This window comes from Hyposmocoma kahamanoa, unplaced genomic scaffold (assembly GCF_003589595.1).
Source record: "Hyposmocoma kahamanoa isolate Upper Pololo Valley unplaced genomic scaffold, ASM358959v1 99702, whole genome shotgun sequence".
In the NCBI taxonomy this organism is placed as follows: domain Eukaryota; kingdom Metazoa; phylum Arthropoda; class Insecta; order Lepidoptera; family Cosmopterigidae; genus Hyposmocoma; species Hyposmocoma kahamanoa.
In genome coordinates, this window is record NW_020656001.1 from 3,880,809 (window position 1) to 3,903,131 (window position 22,323).

The following is a 22,323-nucleotide window of genomic DNA, read 5'->3' on the forward strand; positions in this document are numbered from 1 at the left end:
TCGGTTGTCTTGGCATAAAAAATGCACGTTCACAATACTTAAAAATACATAGAATCGAAAACATACTGCCAAATTTCCTGCCAGTTAATTATAATTATATAAAAGTTTACATCGAGTAGTGATATTTAAATAATCCACCATGAGCTTCTGCTTGTTCGTCGCCTTTCTTGCCGACTTCGTGGTCACCCTCAGCATCATCATCACCTTTATCTGCATTGCCGTTTTGTGTTTCGTGTTTATAGAACTTTCAAGATTGGACTACTAAGACTGAGAATTATTTACCATGACTTAAGTGATAATGAGACTACGTATAAAAAACTTTCACTGCCATTTTCGCTTTAAATAAGTTAGCCACAGCACCGCAGCCTGGAGCTTTACACTCTTACGTTAAGCTAGGATTAATACTATCAACTATGCTGATGACAAATTCGTCGATCTGGATAGAGCGCTGCAGCGAGCCCGAGGCTGCGGTCAGCGGCATTGCTACTCAGCCACGTTTGCTATCCAAAATTCGCGACAACATCAGTACGTGGGTCTTGTGGTGGCGTCATCGGATGGGCGCGCCGCAGACCCCAAAACCGATACAGGAAGATGAACTCCTGCCCCGAGTGTCCGTGATAGAGGAGCTCCGCGAAACTCAGCCAGAGCGTAAGCTGGAGCGACGCAGGATAGCCAGTGGCCCCAGGCGACGCGGCCTTGATAACGAACTTGAAGGCGAGCGTAGGCGACCCAGACGCAAACCGAAGAAGAGGTGAGTCATTATTACCCTCCACCTGTTACGTCACTAGTTGCACCTAGCCGGTCGCCATGGACAAGGATTTTTTTCAGCAATTTGGTCCAATCTGCAATTTCTGTACATTTTCAAAGATATTATTTTTGATACAGATCTTGTTCGACAGCGGCGGTGTTTTTGGAATAGTTGCAGCCTGTTTTATTCTTATGACATGGAAACGTGTTGGTTTTTTGTCATTGCTTCTAGTTGATTTCGTTATTTTGTTTCGAATTAGTACTCCGGCGCTGTCTTTTTTAACACTTCACGACCAAGCGAGATATGTAAATGATTTTATTAAAGCCGAGTGACGTACAATCGGTTTTGACACCAGTTATTGTTCAAAGGTTATTGGTTACATGTGAACGCGTGCTTATGTTGCCTACACGGAATGGAAATAAATTGTAAAAAGTAGTAAAAAGAGACCTTGGATAAAGTGAGTTATTTGCGAAAACGGAGGAAGGCCTACCGCAACGGCCTCCGGCTGCCGATCGATCTAACGTACCCACAGTCGAGGTTTCATTAATCCACACCTAACTACGTATACTTGTAATTTTTTGTCGCCACGAACTTATCACAGCAAACAATCAGTTGATACCTTTTGCAATAAAATAATATACCGCGACTTCGTAAGTTTTAACGGATCCTAATTACAAAGGCAACGAGTGGAACTCGTTAATTTATTAATAAACTTTTGACACAAAATTGGCGAAGTGGAACTTGGTGCGTTTAGTGACAACAATCAATTTTGCAAAGCGGTTTGATTTTAGATAAATATATTTCGACGTCGCAAAACCTTCTTCCATATTCTATCACCGTTAGTTAAGATTTCTACATACGTGACGTAAACAAATAAAATTTCTAAGAAAGAGACTTACATGGCGGGCACTTTTACAGAAACAAAAAAGCGTCTTGAAATAAAAAAATTCTTGTGGGCTCCTCGCATGCCGGTCGGTGAATTATAATTCGTGAAACCTTGGCACAAAGCTAGTCTCGACTATTACGTGTTATTAAATCGAGTTAGGTCACAACCTTCATTCCACAAACTACAACAATAGGCCAAGGGAACCGGCCCATAACGTTGATGCTAAATTATCTCCTGGGCTAAGTAATAATAATAACCCAACACACTCATAGCCCCGCACTAAGGAATACCTGTGTCGCGGGTGCCATGGACACACACATAGACAACCACAAATTCTCGCGAGAGAAATAAATGTAGCCCATACAAATATTTCACCCGGCCCGGGAATCGAACCCGGGACCTTTGCGTGGCAGTCCAGCATGGTAACCTTTCAGCTACGAAGGTAATTGAAAAGTACCTAGAAACTTTGAAGCCTGTGTTAATAAATTTATCCTGAGGGTGGGATTAGTGTTAACTTTTGTTATTAAATATTTGATTTGAATTCGCGTAGTACTCATTTAAACAATTTATTTCCAATTTAAAAATTGGAAATAAATTGTTTATTTCCAACTTAAATACGCAATAAATTTCCAAGTCCATTTACGTTAAATACGTAATAAAATACAAAGGTTGTTTTAAAAGTTTAAATTTTCTCCAACCTCAGCAATCACTGAACAACGAAACTCGCTCTGCACTGATTGTCAGCCGGATCACGACCTTTATAAGCAAATTTGCATTTCAGTCTTGTTTCACAAACTTAGCCACCTGCATAATACATCAAATTAAAGAAAGAACCGCTTTATGCTTTACTCTGAATGACTAAAAACTTAATAATTTGATAAATAAATAGACTCTGTTCATTCATGACATTTTAGTCACCTTCCATGTTTTAAACTAATTGTTGAATTCCTTGTAATAACTTTAAAATCTATTAATATATTACGCCACAAACTTATCTAAGAAAAATTACGTTTGTAGACAGTTGTGTGCCCCTATCCTATCGTCACACACCGCGCACGGTTTTCCCGATATGCAAGACGATTACAAACTTTAACGTTGGATTTAAATCAATCTATTTTATTTTCATAATATACAGGTAAGATACAATAAAAACTTAAATACTAAAAAGTAAAAGATTATATTATATGAACAAAATTGGGTCCCGGCAAGGTGCCCAAGATGCTGGCGGGCGGCGTTCCCCCTTTGTACAGCTATGCTAATGCGTTGGGCAAGGTTAAATAAAATTTTTGCATAGATGAAGGATAGCGGGACCCACGTTCTAATAGTTTTGACCAGAAAGGCTGTAAATAGGTAGTCGGAGCCGAAGTCCTGGTAATATTATACGATGTTTTCAAAATTTAAAGCACAGTTTTAGGTCATAGTTTCACAGGCTTAGCATATATAATTCCTGGATGTTTCTCAATGATTAAACGTCTTTTGAGAATTGTCAAAATTTCCGCCGTCACGCAACATATCAAAGGTCACAGTTTACTTAATATGCTACGGTTCAAGACAGCTATTGCAGGATGTTGTCACTTGAGAGATAGAGCATCAAAGATGCCAATTATGGTAGTCTATTAAAGACACGTTCTTCATATTGGGCACAGGAACTATTTAATACTGTTCAATACTGAGGTAGCCATTAGTTGAAACACACTTGTCAGCTCTTTAATAAAGTTAGTTCCAACTTGATTAAGCCTATAACGGTGGTAAGTTACCGTGGCAAGCAAACTTCTTGTTTGAAACAACCAACTTTAAACTTATTTGAGACATACGAGTTCGCGATAACTTTCATAATGATGCAATAATCAAATTGTCCTGCAATCGTCGTGCTTGATAGCCTTTGATGAAAACAGGTTACATTGTCACTTTAGACAACGTGTTATTTATTTCAGTCACGTCTTTTTCAATGTATATTTTGTGACAACGTAATATAATGGTTATTTTCCCTACTTCTTTTCATCTCGCATTTATTGAAATTTTCTCTGTTACCACGCGTGTATAATCAATTATACAATCTATTTATGTATTAAGAGTGAATTTATGTTTATTTATTAACACATTATTACACTGTTCCGATAAAATTTTTGTGAGTTTTTGTACCCAAGCTTGTAAAGTTTTTTTTTAGTTTTATATTATTATATTTAATGTCACTACTGAGCACGAATCTCCTCTACAGAGAAGAGTTAAGGCACATTTTTCTAGTAGCATTACAACGCACTTACATCTATAGTATATCTTTTTTGAAGATGCAGTAAAATGACAGTTCATTACGAAAAAGTGTTGCCCATGCAGATAGTTATTGTTGTCGACAAATATTCTATCGACTATAGACTGAATGTAGGTCGCACTTATGCAATAAATAGTCGAACTTGTTTCATTTGAATCTTCATCGGCCCATTATTGGTCCAAGTGCTGGCCGCAGGTTCATCTGAATTGACAATTTTTGTAAGTTCTGCGTTACATTTAGAACTATGTCTATTAAAAATACGATTTTATTTTTTTCATTTTAATTCAATATGGATAAATAAATCCGCCCGTTCTTATGATTTTATAAATAAAATTAACATCTATACTAGTGGGCTAACCATTGACTTACAATTATATGGACGTCGGTTCCGCGCTAAAAAGTGTCCGAACTTATAGGGCGTTAAAATCGTATACAGAGCGTCATTCACGCTTTGGTCTTCGTTTGTTCGACTGACAGCGAAGCAAGCAAAATTAGACAGTACTGCGATGACATTACAATTCAAATTCAACGTTTTAACTTTTTCATATTCCTTTACATGTCACTACGTTTAAATAGGTTGACTTGGGACATTTTTTTCGTGGTTTTTGTATTAGGCCCGTCGTCCATATAATTGTAAGTCAATGGGGCTAACTGTCAAAATAAAAACAAATCATTAAAAAGTCGTAAACATTCACAATTCAGAGATTTTCAGAAAAAAATTAATTCAAACTTGAATTATTTCGCTATTTATCGATAAAATTGTCGACAACAACTACGTGACTATTTAAAATTTTATGAAAACTGGCAACATGACTGGAATGTCATTTCACGCCATCTTCACACAAGATACACTGTAGTTATATATAAAATAATGAGTAGAAGAAAACAATTAAGAAACTTGGACATTAAATCCAGCATCGATTGCAGAAATGTAATCTGCCTCCGCGTTTTCCTTATACGTACACACGTATAATCCAGCATTAAGATTGGTTACAAACAAGTAGGTACACTCCGAATAATAATCAAATTGATATAGACGTTCATGAATGTTCCGAAATTGCTTACCACAATAAGCCTAATCAAGACAGAAAAAAGCAGGCGTCTTTGATACTCTGGACAGGCACTGCCACTGCGGTTAACAATGCTGCTAATTCTAATAGTACCGTGATAATTAGCCTGATTGAAAAAACATAATACGCAAAACTTGCGCGGCAAAATTCGCACGGCCTTTTTAAACATTCATGAAACAAACTACTTTTGCTTTACAACTTTCATACAAATTTACGAGACAATGGTCATTGTGTAAAATTTCTAATGGAATTTTCGAAAACTTTAATGAGTTCGATGGTCTAGCATTTAAATCCAAGGGCGCTAGATGGTATAGATAATAAACTTTTGCAAATGTTCTATATAATAAAAAAAGAGACAGAAGTCATTTATTACTGTATTTTTTTTTCTCCTATTCTTATCTGTTTTAAATTTTATTTGTTGTTATTATTATTATATTTTTTTATAATTCTACTTTCAATTTATGTAATTATATGTATTTTTTTATTTATTTAAGTATTACCTTTATTTATTACTATTATTTTGAATATCTGTTTTAATAGGAAATGAAACTATTTTTCCGGATTTAAATCGCGTATATTTGTTTTTTCAAACATACCGACGTTTCGGGCCCTTTACAGGCCCCTAAACCGGATTCGATATATTCGTAAATCCAAAAGCTTACTTTAAACACTCCCGTGTTTGATCAGCAAGACAATGAAATTTAACGAGAAAACCAACGGCATCATGAAATAAATCAAATGGCCTGTAAACGTAAAATTTGGCTGTTTAACGACAAAAGAACAAAAAGCGAAAGCAAAAATAGTCTCAGCTCTTTAAAAATAACGTCACAGACGAATAAGAAGTCTTATTAAATGGATTAAACGATTTACATTTTTATTATTGCAATTTTAAAATCATTTTCGGTGGCCCAGCGGTTAGCACAGTGGACACAGCGCACACAGCCCTGTATCTTTCTACATTAATTTTGATTATAGAGATCCTCCCTACCGAGCCTTAGGGTATATGAGAAGGGCACTATGACCTTAATAAGTAAGGAACCTTATAAGTTCAGGTTCTGACCCCAGATCAGCCAGTGCACAGAGCTGTCACAAATCTCCATCTCCAATCTCCACCTTACCTATTTCTGCAGTAGAGTGAGCATTACTGCGTTTTCGTTTTGAACGCTAAAGGTGCTGGTGAAATTGCGTGCACATGGGGCTTGTCAAGTCTCAGGGTGACAGGCGCAAGTGCCTTCCAAATCTTTGCGATTTAATGCTCTGAGTGCCACTGCAACTGTTATGGACAGGCGTTTCGCTTACCTATCACTTGGTATTATAAAAAAAGAAAACCTCCAAAATAAATAAAACAACATCATAAAAATCTTTAAAAACATTGACTTACAAATAAATGGACGACGGGTCTAATACAAAGACCATGAAAAAAATGTCCCAAGTCAACCTATTCGAAATTTAAATTGTAATGTCATCGCAGTATCGCGCTGTCAGTAGAACAAATGAAGACTAAAGCGGAGTTTGTAGCGCTCTGTATACGATTTTAGCGCCTTATAAGTGCGGACACTTTTTAGCGCGGACCCGACGTCCATGTAATTGTAAGTGAATGTTTAAAAACAACTTTTTCTTATAATATCAAGTGACAGGGCGAACAATTCCTGTGCCTGGCGGTTGCAGTGTCACACAGAACTTAAAATGGCATAGATCTAAGGAGCACTGCCACTGCGCCTGTCACACAGAGATATAAGTTGACAACTATACTTAAGCTACTAAGTAGAGGCAAATGTCATGTTGGCGTTTAAGCACACTTAGACCCTTATTAACAAATCCATCCCAAGATAAGTAAAAAAGATACTTCAGTCAACTGCCTTTCTTAATGAATATCTCTTGAGAAAAACAGTAGCGATCGCTCATTGATTACGGATCATTTGGGAATAGTTTCGTTTTTGCTAAGAAATAAACGTCTCTCGCCAATACAACTTTAGATCGTTATTAAGTCCTATTCAATCGGTTTTAGGAACTTTAAAACTAGTTTCGCCGTTTCTCCTTCGGTCTGCTGGATTTTGTTGACTTACCAACCAATTCGCAAAATGCGCTATGCTTCAGCCTTCCAGATGCTTAGGGCGATGGCGTTAAATTACGCCGACTTTGGTATTTATTGAAAGCACCAATCTCAAAAAAAATAGTACTAGTGGCTAGAGTCAATACGATATCGCGTTTCATCGTCCGGCCTTATAGTCAATTACTTAATAAAGAAGCAAAGCGAAATAAAAAGAAAAAAAAGACTACCGCAAAAATTTTAAATTTAGAAGATTTGATATGTTGTTTGAAAAGAAATTGTCATATAAATGATATTTTCCTTGAATAAACAGCACAGTACACATATATTTTCTAGTAATAATAACAATAATAATAAAGTCTGAGACCTGAGTCCCTGATCCCGGCCGTTGTGCCATTGCCGGGAAATACCGCCTCTCGCATTTAAAAATTCAAAATTAATCTTTTAGGCCTTGGGAGAGGCGAGAGTTTAAAAAGATATAATAATAAAAGTTATAACAAAAATAGCACTAAGATTTAGATGAAAAACTAATTACAAAAGTAGAATTTATTTTATCTCAAATTGGCCAAAACGCACTATCGTCTTAGTCTCACACTGTGGCAATAAAACTGTGTAGTAGAGCCCTTGTGAAAGAGTTCGTCCAGGGGAGCACTGCCACCTTACCAATTTCTGCCGCCAAGCAAAATTACAGACACATGAGACTTGTCAACTTACGTCACAGGGCGACAGGCTCAGTCGATGTGCCCCTCAGATCTTTGCGATTAAAAGCTCTAGGTGGCACTGCAACTGTCATAGACAGGCATATCACTTACCACCAGGTGCGCGACTGATTCGCACAGTCACTTAGTCTCATAAAAGGAAATCTGATTGTGACCAATATTGCGCAATATCGAAGTTATATTTGCCAGCACGATTGCGAGAAAGTGGTTATTTTCAAATCTCCCTACCTGTCTGATGAATCGACTTTTATCACCGTGCCGACGGAAGAATAGTCGCCCTGATTGGATTCTCGTGTTGCATTCGAGAGTCGAACGTTATTGGAATGCCGATCTAGCCGCTTTTAGAGCTATTTTAGGTCTAATCGAGTTAGAATCAAAATCGGGAAAAACGATAAGAGAATAAGGATTCCGATACGTAGGCAATTTGATTTAAGCAATCTGTGTATCGCAGCTACCGCGGAGTTTGATTTTCATTAAGATAAATTTACGCATCGATTTACAAAACTAGTTTTAGATCTAGATATGTTCGAATCCACGAGCCTATGCACACGACGTATTTTGTAAGTGTCGTAAACGCGCGTCATCTGCGCGTGTACGCGCCACAGACGCGCTGTAGTCGCGCGTACGTGTCGCGCATTTTGATAAGAGATAGTTTTAATTTTACTTTTGTTTGTTAATGTGACTTAATTTTTGAAATGAAGCAACTACATGAAAGTGAAAGCGTAAACTCCAGTGGAGTATATAAGCTTATTGCTTGCAACGCGATGTTTGAGCGCATTTGAATCGGTTCACTACAGCGCGTCGCACTGGTACGGCGACAGCGACGCGGCGGTGACGCGAAAAATACGTGGCCGCATTGCAAAAGCGAGAAGCCAGCGAAACGCCGCACTTAGGATTAGGATTAGGTTAGACGATGGTTCGGCGATCAGTGGCAGCCGGACAGACGCCGCACGCGACGAATAGTTACGTTTGTATTGTGGAAAGAGGTACGGTGTCACCTTCGCAACTCTTCGCTCGAATATGTCGCACGAACGCCGCGAGGCAGTGCGGGCGCCCAGGTACATCACCGCATATTTTGTCGCCAATCGTGACAAATCGCCGTGTGGCAGCGCTGCTTGTCGCACGAAATTCAAGTGTCGTCGCGAGTCGCTGAATAATTTTATTTAATGCGGACACCCTCATTACTTATAGAACATTTCAATTTTTTTACGATATGTACAAATAATATATGTAAAAAGCCGTGGTAGCCTATTGATTTGACCTACTGTCTCTCAAGCAGAAGGTCGTAGGTTCGAATCTGGGCTCTGGGTTCTTCTGAATACCTCTGAGTTGAAATTTATCTATATAATATCACCGTCGCGTCGCAGTCGCCTTAGTAGTGCGGCCGCCGCCTAAATTGAATATAATTTTTTTTCTTCTTTTTCTTATTTCGTTGTTTCTTTTTAAATAAACAAATATACGTAATTTAGTTCCGAAAAAAATATTGTCATTTCTAATGTGTAGTTATCGCGAAAAGTTAAAAACTCTATATTTATCTGCACTCCATTTTTTTACAGCTTGCAATCGTATAGTTTTACAAATGGCGCCTTTGTTTCCAAGACGTACAAGAATATCTTTATCTCTATTTAGATTATTCTGACGGGTGACGCTTAGTGACACTCTGTCCCAGATATCAATAATGGAGTCCACTGTTGCCTACTATTTATTCGTGTTTTTAGGTCAACAACAAATACTGCATTCAACTGGAAATGGAAAAATATCGTGGTCCTGAAACATCCCGACATTCAATAAACTCAATTGCAATTATTAAAGCGACATCTCGTGGTCACCTCTAGTCAGCTGCTGGTAGCTGTAAAGACTGAGTGAAGAAATAGTTTTCTGACAGATGGCGTTACGGCAAAAAAGTCGTTAAAAACCGAAACAAATATCTGAAAAATTCGTAATGTCCACTGGTTCGTTCCGTGGCTTAGTTGGCATAGCGTCTGACACGATTTGCTGGAAGACGTTGGTTCGAATCTAGCCGGGTCGACGGATTTTTTTTTGCAAGTGTTCGGTCTTTTGTATTAATAATTATTACATTGTTTTTACGTCGACGAAATAGATATATAGAACTAGATGATTTTCCAATAAAAATAAAGCATGTTAACAGATTGTTGAGCATACGAAATCTAAATTAAGAGACAATAAAACAAACAAAACAAATGTAGGACCGATCTAGTTATGACAAAGGTGTTTTTTTCCATTCCCCTTCATCATATCCCGACGCTCTTGATAAACAGATGTTTTCTTTGAACATCTGGCTACGTAGTTTCGTCTGCCCCCAACTAAATATGCTAAGCGGTGACGTCGTGGTGTGTCCTTGAGTTGTAACAAACGCAATAATACTTGGTTTGGCAATTTTCGACTGAACTTTCATTTGACAAACACAAATATTCCCCAAATCGCCTTGATGCGGAGCGGTCAATTACACGAAAGCAGTATTGGCGTGTTTTACTTGCTTATTTGTAAACAAACAGAGTCTTACCCCTAATTTGTAACCACAGAAATCTAAATAAATAGGCAGTAGAAGTTACAAACCTAAGGTGTCGCTTAAGACACCAACGCGCGAGCTGTCAAAAATGTTTTAGAAAAAAAAGTTTCACAAACAGACAGTTTAACAAAAATGTTTCAAAGTTGAAGTGAGTTACACCATTTACGTTTCATACGTGTTTTTTAACCTTAGCTGTAACGAGAAGAAAAAAGGCACGAGGGTTTTATTTGGGGCATTAAAGGATCATTATGTCAAGTTAGCCTGCATGCAATCATACTATTGCCGTGCAAGTGTGATGGAAAATATGTTTCACGGGCGGTATGGGAATTACGAACCTCGACTCCTTTTAATAGAGCCTCGTTCGTAATCCCTTATTTGCCGCCCCTAATACACAATGTACTATTATAAACTTATAGAACATCTATTGAAGAATCACATAGTTCATAACATTCTTATAATTCAGAGCAGTAACTTACTTAACAGTAACTTATAACTTATACCGGGTGAACAAAATGTCGAAGTAATCAGATTTGGCCTAGGAAAAGTAGTCCTGGTGGCTCTTCGTAGCAAGCGGCAATTCCTGTTTGTGAGAGCATATTATACGTTATACGTATTATGGACCATTTTGCTAAAGAACGATGAAACATCTCCCCAACGCTGGCTTTACAAATTAATCACTATGGTATTAGTTACGATATCGGAAAAACAATATTGAGCGCGAAGCAATTTGATTAATACAATTAAAAATAATAAACATGCTGTTATATCAAAAAGAGAACAGGAATAAAACGAAAGTACGGTATAGGATACATTAAAACACAACTGGAAGCCAACGTGTGATGTTCCATACATTTAAGTCTTGTATTTTGCGAGTGTGTGACATGTGACAGCGCCATTCCATGTCACGAAACTTTCGTGGCGTCGTAGCGTTACGGTTATACGGCGATTTAACCGGTTCCAAAGTACTTATCAGTTCCGACGTCGCAAACTACACCGTTTACTTGTTCCTCTCCAGTCTTAAACTCGAAATAGTAGCAAAAAGGTTTTTAAAATTTACAAAAGTTAGTGTGAAAACATTGCAAAACTTTTCATACTTACATATAGATTACTTGGAAGTATTTAAACATACGCAACACACACACACACGTACTTGTTATATTTTAGTATGTCGATACATATATACAATTATTTTATTGTTATATTTAAGTAAGTATGCGTATGTTGTTCCGTGACCTCACTTAGGGTCATAACCGAAAATTAGTGCTGGGAAAGCATTACGTTTTCCAGCAAACACTGAGTTTGTAACCCTTTGGTTACCTGGGCTGACACAATAATGTTATTTTTTTTTTTATATCTAGTGACGGGACGAACAAGTCGTACACCTGATTCTTTCTGATTTGTTGAAACGAAGGATAGTCACGTAACGGCAAAGTGCATTTGCAAAAAATACCCCCTTTTCGTCTGCAGACACATTCATCGAAACAACATACCTGATTTTTAAATGGTTCTTGTACTTCAGACCTTTTGTAGCGCAGTCTGACAAATAATAATGGAACCTTAGAATAATAACGCATAGAAACCTAGTCCGCACACGCTAAGTGAGGCAAATTGAAGCGCTCCCAATGGGCCTACAGGAGCGGGCGGGCCGTCAGTGCTCAAGGTCAACTTGCACCGCGAACAGCTCCAGAATTTTAGCTAAAAATGACGAAATGTGCGGTAAATGAGTGTAAAAATACGTCAGACAAACATAAACTAGATACTAACATCACATTCCACAAGGAAGAAACGCGTTTCAACTTGCATTTTTATGTAAATATTCACTAAAATCGAAAATTAACCTACTACTAAAACTAGCCTACATGAATTTGATTTTTGCCTCACTTGTGACAGTTCGTTTGATATGAAACTATCATTTTATGCGTCATTATTCTAAGAATGGAACGCATACGACACAAACAGATAAACAAAAAACTTTCTACTCCTGTATTTTAATCTATCAATTATAATTTCATAAACCATATCACAAAGACGCTTTTTTACTTAGAGGATGGAAAAAAATAAAAGAAAGGAGCTGCCCTAAGTACAGAATCAACGTGCATATTACCAAAATTTGAAAGTTACAAATGGCGGATTTCTTTAGTGTTGTACCATAATCTATCGATAAGTCATTATCGACATGCAAATGTATGGCTTGAATTTTTGTTTCTTTAGTTTACTGTAACCAAAGTATGCCTAAACAAACACAAGTCTGATAATTTAATCGCGAGTGGTATATTATTATAAATGTCAACACACATTTTTAAACTTCAAAAAAAAAAATATTTTCAACATTACAACTGGTAACTTATTTAGTAAAAGTCACCAAACTGCTGTGCAGTTTGTTGGCGACATGCGCATTCTTGCTTAATTATACCTACTTTACTTGTATTTAACATTACGTAGTATTAATTGTACTTACTAAATAAAATATAAAAATTACTTTAAGAGGTACGCCTTTAACCTACATTTTAGTACATATTTACATAACGTAAACCAATAAACCTAAATAAATAAACCTAATACCAATAAACCTAATGATGGAATAGCATTGTCATGTAATCTAGTTACATTTAAAGTTCTGTTAAAATTTGACTCTTCAAAATGAAGCGAACAAATGAAGATGGTCTTTGATCCAACGTTTATATTCGGCAGTCCTATGATTTCCAACCATTCTTTCTTCCTTTTTTCATTTGTAGGAAAACTTGAAATAATAATAATAAAACAATAAAAACCTCATAGTGAATTGTTTTAATAACAGAATATCGATAATATGTATGCTTACAAGATCAACACTATCTCAAAATAATCGTTAACAACAATCATCAAAATATACAAACAAACAGGCAATCTAAAGTAACAAAAGCAAAATTTGGCAAGATTTATAAATAAACTACTTAAATAAGTCTAATTACATAAAATATTCGGGCTATTGTGTGATTTATAGACAAAAAAATAACACATGCCTGTGCAATGTAACATTCGATTGATTTGCAGTTTTTCTAAAGCCGCATCCTTTAATGCTGCAGCGTCGCATTTTTATTAATACCTAATTATTCTCACTGTCAATATTTTTGTCCAATTTAATTATAATACATGTGAATAATTCAATAATACATTTCTTCTTCTTCTTTTAAATGTTATGGCTCCATCGAAATAATCAATGATTTTGCCAATGTCAAGTAAAAATAACTATGTACGGTAGTTTAATATTATTATAAAAATTATACAAAAAAAATGGCGATTGCGCCAATGTCCTGTGAGAATTTGGAAAAACATTTGTTTTGACATTTGATGTACTTCCCTTTGACAACGGTATCATGTACCTCATGTACTTGAAATGGCCACGGTTGGCATTTAAAATGACGTTACGAATTTTCGATTCCCGTGTTTGACACAGACCAATGTAATGCTATCTCTTTTGGCTTAAGACGGCACGTAATAGTTAAACAAAGACAATAATATGTTTATGTTTTCGACGACGAAATGCATCATATACATATAACGTCCGATTTATATATGTCAACGTAACATGTCAGTTTCCATAGTCTAAGCTTTTTTAGTTCAGAATCAAAATTCTATTGTCTATGTCTACCGACTAGCGAACTGAAAAATTTTATTTTAGATTATTATGAAAAGTTTCAAAAAAAGAACTTCGAAACGAAATATCCATTGATCATAGAACTTTTTCTTCAAACAACAAACTACTGTAATGGAGAACATAACACACGTTAATATAATTATTTTATAAAAAGTTTCCATGTAATGTTTGTAACCTCTATGTCCTTTAGTTTTCTAAAGTGAAAATTTTTCTAATAGATTAAGTATCGAAAGATAGAAAGTTACTTGTATCGCGGGTGCCATTGACACAACCACAAATCACACCAAACCTCACAAGAGGAATAAAAGCAGCCGATACAAATATTTCTCCCTGTCCGGAAAGGAAATCGAACCTTAGACCACTGCGTGGTAGCCAAGCCAGCATGGAAACCATTCGGCTACGGAGGCAGGAGATTGATTGATGATTGATGACCTTATTGGTGCGTTGCAACAGCTATAAACAAAAAAGAAAACAAAACAGAGTCATTCGATCTCTGCAACTAAGTGTATAATAGATACCTATCATTCAAAGCTAATTCTTGAGTTCTATTCTTTTCTGAGACTATAGGATGGCTTGCATTAATATTAGATATAACTGCCACCAATTATGTCTAATATTAATGCAAACCATCCTGTAGTATAGAGATCCTATAATACAGAGATAAATGCCATTTCAGTCAATCGTGACCATGATACCTGTAAACCGAACACCGAAAACACTAATTTGATCCGAAAACAAATACTTTCATTTTCATTGAAGTTGTATAAGGAGTAAGCATATAATGTCTAATCTCTCACTGAGCTTCAGGCCTTCAGAGTTAGTTGAAGTTAGGACAGTGAGCTGGCTCATCACTCCACGTTCCAACGGGTCACATAGCGTGCAATAAATGTGTTTCAGGCTTTATTCTCTGTTCATGCAATCCGATTCACTCCGGAATATTTGTTCGATTGCGCAATTCTCTACTTCGGTATGCCAATACGTACCTGACTTCTGCGTGCTTGGATGGCAATAATTCATGGAAGTTACAGCTCGGAGAGTGCATGTCCGTGTGGTGTCTCTCTCCAGGCAATGGCACGTCTTTTGTCCTGACCTGCACACGCGAGGACCTGTACAATGCCACTGATAATGCTCGGTCGCTAAGTACTTGTCCTCACAAATATAAACCTCAGAGTAGACACGCCAAGAAGGTGAAAGTGGTCCGTTTAGCTCCTCCAGGCTGTTTCTAATTATGTTTTTAAATAAACATAAATGTAAACCAAAGATTGATAAAAATGAACCTTCAGTTTGCGCAATACGGTTTCGAATCCGAGAAATGACGTTCCGAATTGTCACAGTTATCCTAAGTGTCATTTTATCTCTAGGTGCATAAGGGAAATTTGTATTTTCTCGGATTGGAATCGGACTTAGTGCACAAGCGACATCCGTAGTGGGACCGACTTTTCTAGATTTGTATAGTCTCGGACTTGAAACAAATACGAAGCGGATGCAGTGCATAAACGCGCCTACAGATTGATTTTTGAGCGAGATTTCTTTTAACACGAAATAAACATATATCATCCAAATTTAAATTTACCTTCGTTCCTTGATGTTTTTTTCCGTGGAAGTTAAATTAAGTTAGAAAACTTTGTTATAAATTTCTCTTAAAGAAATCACTCTGATTTATTTTATCAAAGTGATATAAATGTATATATTTTTATGGTACCAAATGATGGACCAAATAAGTCGTGCATCTGCTGGTAAGCGATACGTCTATCCATCTATCCATTGCAGTTACAAAGATCTTAAGCGTCGATAACCTGAAATGGCTTATGTTGATTCTGCATAACAGCGAAAGTGTTGAATCTATCATTTTGAAAAAAATATATTGTAAATTATTAATACAAAGATCGATTCATTCATTCGATCAACGACTTTATAGTCGTAGCGCCATCTATGAGAAATCTATGAAAGATTTATCACCCAAATTTGAAATGTTGAAAAACCAAATACAAAGACACGACGCAAGCACATAGAAAAATTGTAGAGGTCCGTTGGTTCGTTCCGTGGCTTAGTTGGTATAGCGTCTGGCACGGTATGCAAGAAGACGTCGGTTTGAATCCGACCGGATTGAAGGAATTTTTTCTGAGTGTTCGATCTTTGTATTAATAGTTATAACAAACTAGTGGAGTAATTTCACAAAAAATAATTGAATATCAATTCAATAAAAATTTAATTAATATATTGTAAAATTGACGATATACGCTGATCAGTATACGGCGTGAAAACGCGATTCCCAGAAATGTTCACTATAGCAGAAAAAACACAAACTTACCTCGAAATTTTACAATACCATATGCCAATGTTTTTTTTACATCAACTGAACTAACTGGAACACGTACAGTACGCGACATAAGTTTTTCAAATGGTGAATTTCGTTTGAAAAAAAAAAAATCAGTGACCTCGCAGCTCGACCCGCGCTACAGAACCGATGCAGTACGGGAAAAATTCGAATTCTACCTAAGGTAGCTCTTAGAGCGTTTGCGCCCTACGTCCGTTCGTTTCTGTTCCGAATCTGACAAATGACGGTCCGAAATGTTACAGAGATCATTTTATCTGTAGGTGTACAAGCGACAATCGTATTTTCACGTATTCGAATCGGATTGAGTGCATGCAGTGCGCTTATGCACTTAAGAGCACTAAAATTGGGCCCGTTGCGCTGAAACACAAGCAAAAGTGCCATTTGCCCGTAATTTCATTTATTGAAGCATATTGGTGTTTTATCGCTGGGATGACCGTACTTTTCTGTCATGTAACGTAACCCCAACCTTAAACAATTAAGATTAGGAAATTAATATTCACACTTGCACTTTATATTGTTTAGCAGCAGTGATAGAGTTCGTCCAGTGAGGTACTGCCACCTTACCTATTTCTACCGCCATGCAGTAGTGTGAGCTTTACTGCGTTCCGGTTTGGGGGTGCTGGTGAAATTACATGCACATGTGACTTGTCAACTTATGTCTCAGAGATAGGGCGCAGTGGCAAAAGCATTGAGTGGCATTGCAACTCTTATGGATACGCGTGTCGCTTATCACAAGGTGCACGCTGGGTTACTATACAAAAAAAATACTGTATTTCATTACATTACATTGTGTCGAAACAAAACAGTGCAACCGATACTATAACCACAGTTGAATATCGTCGTGTAAGTTCATGGAGCAACGTCAATTTGCAACTACATTGTTATCGCGAGGGTCTTTAAATAAAAAATTTACACTCCCCCTTAATAACACAGGGGATCGGACGCGTCCCTGAGATGAATACTGAATACGTACAGATCGCTTGAGTAGAACTGCGCTCGACGCGCACTAAAAAGTTTTATAATACCAATTGATTTAAATCACAAAGACCACCCTGAAACATGAGTTACCCTTCAGTTTTCTGATGGGGATCGCCAACGGTAAGATTGATTGTCCGGAATTGTTGTCACACATAAACCTGCGCACAAACTTGTTACATTACAGATGTCGACCACCTCTGCAAGTGCCGTTTGCGAGCACTAATTATAGGCAAAATACGTACACGGTGCGTGCTTTGAGACTTTATAACAATGCGACAGTAAATCATTCTGAGTTTGATTTGTTTTGTTCAAGCATAGACACAGTCAGGCGTGAAATGACCAAACGTCACTTTGACACATCACGTGATTGGCGATGAATACACTGGTATGTTCGTTTAATTCTTAGACTCTTTTTCTTTTACCATCCTCTAAGGTTTAATTGTATATTAGAATAGTAATTTTTATTTTGTTTTTTTTTTTTTTTTAAATTTATTGACTGCGTTCTTTGTATTTTCCTGTAATCTCTTTTTGGCTTGCTAAGCACTGTATATTGTTTCATGTTGGTGGAAATTCGTAAATGGCATTGGATTACTCATATTTAAGTTTACTATAATTGTATTATTTGTCCGTGAATTTTCCTAAAATGTATAAATAAATAAATAAATAAAAAATAAATAATAAAACCGGAATGCGGTAATGCTCACATTACTGCTTGGTGGCAGAATTGGGTAAGTGGCAGTACTTCCCCTGACGAACTCTTTCACAAGGATCTCTACTACTACAGTTGTGTTTGCTTGGAGCCCCCGGCATGGGATTCCTTGGCAGGGTGGCCATCTATTGAGAAAATTAGTCCATTTACGTAATCTTATACGGAAGCTCTTCCTGTAATCACCTCTTGCCTTTGATATTTAATTCGAGGTACCGCCATTATCGTTGCAAATTACTTTTTATTGGGTTCGTATTTAGATGTTTAATTTAGCAAATTGCTTCATTTATTCTGTAGGCAAAAGAAAATCGCAGTTCGTATGCACAAATTCAAAGTACTACGACCCAACACGCTAATATAACTGACCAACGATTTGTCCCTGGACGTGGTATGATTTCAAGTTGTCATTGACATTTTAAAACCTATAAAGGGAAACGAAAATAACGAAAATAAATGAAGTATATTCTATATGGCTTGAAGCCAAAGCCGTTAAAACTCTAATATAAAAACAACGCTCAATGTTGAACATTTAATTCATTGAAGATTGTCGTGCTTTTTAACCTACTTCAAAAGAGGAGGAGGTTGTCAATTCGACTGTATTCTTTTTTACATATATGTTATATTATATTACTCCGCGATTTGTGAACCAATTTCGATTATATTGTTTCGACGGAAAGAGTGTACCTTAGTAGTGATCCTATTCAAATTTAAATAATATATTCCGCCTCTAAGGGTAGCAAATTAGGGGATGAATCCGGTTTACTGGATTTCACCCACACAGATGTAGTTCTTTTTTTTACAAAAACAGTTATATAAATTGTATGATCAAGTCGGTAGCTGTCGTCGCGGCTTGATACTAATTTATAACACGTTGTCCGCGCGAGAAGTCGCTACTCATCTCACAATAGAGACACGCCTGCTGGCGAACTTACGGAACATGTAGTGAATTTTAATAACCAAGCTGCTGTACGCAAGGCCAATTCACGACCGTGCCTAGCGGTATAAGTAAATTACCTACTTCTTTTTATAAATTCTCTATGTGATTATTCAAATTCCAATAATCTTTATTTCGTAGGTAGCAAACTAGACTTGTAATCGTCATGTTCATTAATTTATACTGCTCATGAATGAGAGAAATGAACGAAAAACTATAGGGGTTGCTCTTTGTAAATATGCATTTGACTACATTTATCATTTACTTTATTTATTTCAAACATTTTAGATTCAGACTACCTAGAGAGCAAGAGCTAAGCGGGTCGCTACCATCGAAATACGCAGTAGGGGTAGTATAAAGTTTTTGTTTATCTGTAGTTTTAAACCTCGTAAATGGCAATTTTTGAACATCAATCAGAATCTTATTATATAAGCACATCTTGCCCTTTAAATGAATTGGAGACTTAGCGAAGACAACTGTCAAAAACAACTAGTTTATTTTCGAGGAATGAATACTACGTCGGTCATAAAAATTAAAACTTTTCTTAACATTGATAAAATGTTAATCTCGTTAAACTTATCTCTCAAAGACTCTCTGAAGCCCGTATTGTAAATTGCCCTAACTGCACGTTATAGCAGGACAAAGATTCCATTAATGTTGGCGGCATTACCCCAAAAGCAAAATTCCGTATGTCATTAAACATACAGACCAAAAAAAGATTGTATTCGGTTGATTTGCTGTCGACTATATCCTGAGAAATCCTTTTCCAAGCAAAAAAGTTCTATATTATCTAAGTATGCAGACGTGGCGACAAACGTATTCCACCTGTAGAACAATGGGAAAAGGTAGACATTGGATTGTCTGCTGTAAAAACTTAACTTCTCAATATTTCTATGCACGTTCTGCGAAGGAAAATTCACTCCTGTTTGTGTTATCGCAAAACACACATTTAACGAGTTTTGTTTAGTTCTACTATAACCAACCTCACCTTCAACTGATACAATTTTTTCGGGTCTAAGTTTGTGTTTGTTTTTTTTTAAACACTGTCGAAAGTAATGCATGCACTACACACCTCCACACACACACACACAATCGGAAAACATTTCACCGCGCGCATAAAGGCCCATCTTTGTTGTTCATTTTCCTTTTTATACTAGAACCTTTTCATAATTATTTAGTTTTATTCTTGATTATTATTAGCATACATTGACTTACAATTATATGGACGTCGGGTCCGCGCTAAAAAGTCTCTGAACTTATAGGGCGTTAAAATCGTATACAGAGCGTCATTCACGCTTTGGTCTTCGTTTGTTCGACTGACAGCGAAGCAAGCAGAATTAGACAGTACAGCGATGACATTACAATTTAAATTCAACGTTTTAGCTTTTTCATATTCCTTTACATGTCACTACGTTTAAATAGGTTGACTTGGGACATTTTTTCGTGGTTTTTGTATTAGACCCGTCGTCCATTTATTTGTAAGTCAATGTTAGCATATCTCTATTTCTTACCTTAAATTGTACTACAATAAAAAATCTCTTGTGATTGTGTTTATAGGGAAGAATCGGGCTTCCAAGGTAGAGTATCATACTGGTTTGGAGGTCAGAATATCACGATTTTGTAATACTTCTTTTATGTAATAAATAAAGATTATTATTATTTATTCTTATTTTTTCCAAGAAACCTACGTTTCGGGCTCTTTACAGGTCCCGTCAGTCAGTCAGTCAGAATCAGTTATGTCTAATATTAATGCAAACCACACTATTATTACAAAAGTCATTAATTAAATACCTTATTTTTAATTTTTTCTAACAAACATTCCAATTTACGTTACATGTGTTTTAAAAGGTTATTTTATTTCAACAATATGCGCCTTTTTATTAAATTTTATTTTATTATTAAGTAATTAAAACATATTATTACGGTTTTGAAGGTTAAATGTACTTGTTAACTGGGAGTTTTTAACGTGTCTCAGGGTAACGGGCGCAATGGCAGTGCCCATAAGATCTTTGCGATTTAACGCTCTGAGTGGCACTGCAACTGTTATGGACAGGCCTGTCGCTTACCATCAGACGCACGACATGTTCGCCTCGTGAAAATAAAACGGTGCAGTACCGTTTTGAATGTTTTAATGGGCAACAGTTAAACGCCATTAAGTACTCGTTCGATTATATTTTTCCATCCGAAGTGGTTCAAAAAAGAAAAAAATGCTAAGACTTCCACAGAGCGAGCTTTCTTCCTAAGGACGTGACCACGCTTTAAATTACGAACGAGATTGTTAGTATTTTTTTCATTTGGCATATTACGGCTAGAAAAATAATACGATAATTTATAATCTCGGTAAGTCATTCATCCCCTAGTTTGCCACCCTTAGAGGAGAAATATTTTCATCAAATTCAAATGGGACCACTTCTGACGTACCCTCTTTTCAACAAAAAAGAACAGCAAAATCGGTTCACAAATATTTATTTATCGCGTAACATACATACAAAAATAACATACAGTCGAATTGCGAATCCTCCTTTTTTGAAATCAGTTAATAAAATACACGGCCGTAAAGCACGCCTCATGACAAGACAGGTGTATACACCTCGAATCTCTTATAGAAGTAAATATACACGTTTCAATGAAATCATGGTATTCAATCATTGACTTACAAATAAATGGACGACGGGTCTAATACAAAAAACCACGAAAAAAATGTCCCAAGTCAACCTATTCGAAATTTAAATTGTAATGTCATCGCAGTATCGCGCTGTCAGTCGAACAAATGAAGACTAAAGCGGAGTTTTCTGCTCTGTATACGATTTTAGCGCCTTACAAGTGCGGACACTTTTTAGCGCGGACCCGACGTCCATATAATTGTAAGTCAATGTATTCAATATTAAATTTTTCAAGTTGTCTATGGGTGTCCATGGCGAGACAGGGTTTCTCTAGTGCGGGACAAGGAGTGTGTGCGTCATTATTAATAAAAAAAATGCAAATAAAAAGAGTGAAAAACTTTCATAGATTTCTCACAGGTGGCGCTAAGGGAAAAAAGCCCTTAAAACTAAAAAACTAAGACCTGTAACCAACGCGTAAAGAAATTCCTAAGATCTGCTCTAGCTCAGTTAGTAAAGCCGTTGACATTACAGATCCAGTTTCGAGTCCCGTCAGTCCGAGGGTTTTTTTCTTAGTGTTCGATGTTTGTATTAATAATGATAACAAACTAAGTACCTAATGGAGTAATTTCACAAAAAATAATTGAATGTCGTGGTATTTTACTACATCATGTTATTCAATAAAATGAAAAACAACTGCCTCTGTGGCCAAACGGTTACCATGCCGGACTGCCACGAAAAAGTCCCAGGTTCGATTCCCGGGCCGGGAGAAATATTTGGATGGCCTACATTTATTTCTCTCGAGAGTTTGAGTGTAATTTGTGGTTGTCCATGTGTGTGTCCATCGCACCCGCGACA

The 22,323-nt window shown here is 36.7% G+C and overlaps 1 protein-coding gene across 6 annotated transcripts in view; it reads left to right on the forward strand.

Annotated features, from left to right (window-relative positions):
• Positions 1-494: 494 nt before the first annotated feature.
• The window catches only part of LOC113239192 (potassium voltage-gated channel protein Shaker-like), a 334,118-nt gene continuing 312,289 nt past the window's right edge, over positions 495-22,323 (forward strand). For 2 of the 6 annotated variants that reach the window (XM_026476069.1, XM_026476071.1), the window contains exon 1: positions 496-751. In XM_026476069.1, the coding sequence (XP_026331854.1) occupies positions 555-751 (197 nt within the window). In that variant the 5' untranslated portion in view covers positions 496-554. Of the gene's footprint in view, positions 752-22,323 lie in introns of all 6 variants that reach the window. The other 4 variants (XR_003311169.1, XM_026476073.1, XM_026476070.1 and 1 more) reach the window with 3 other exon arrangements.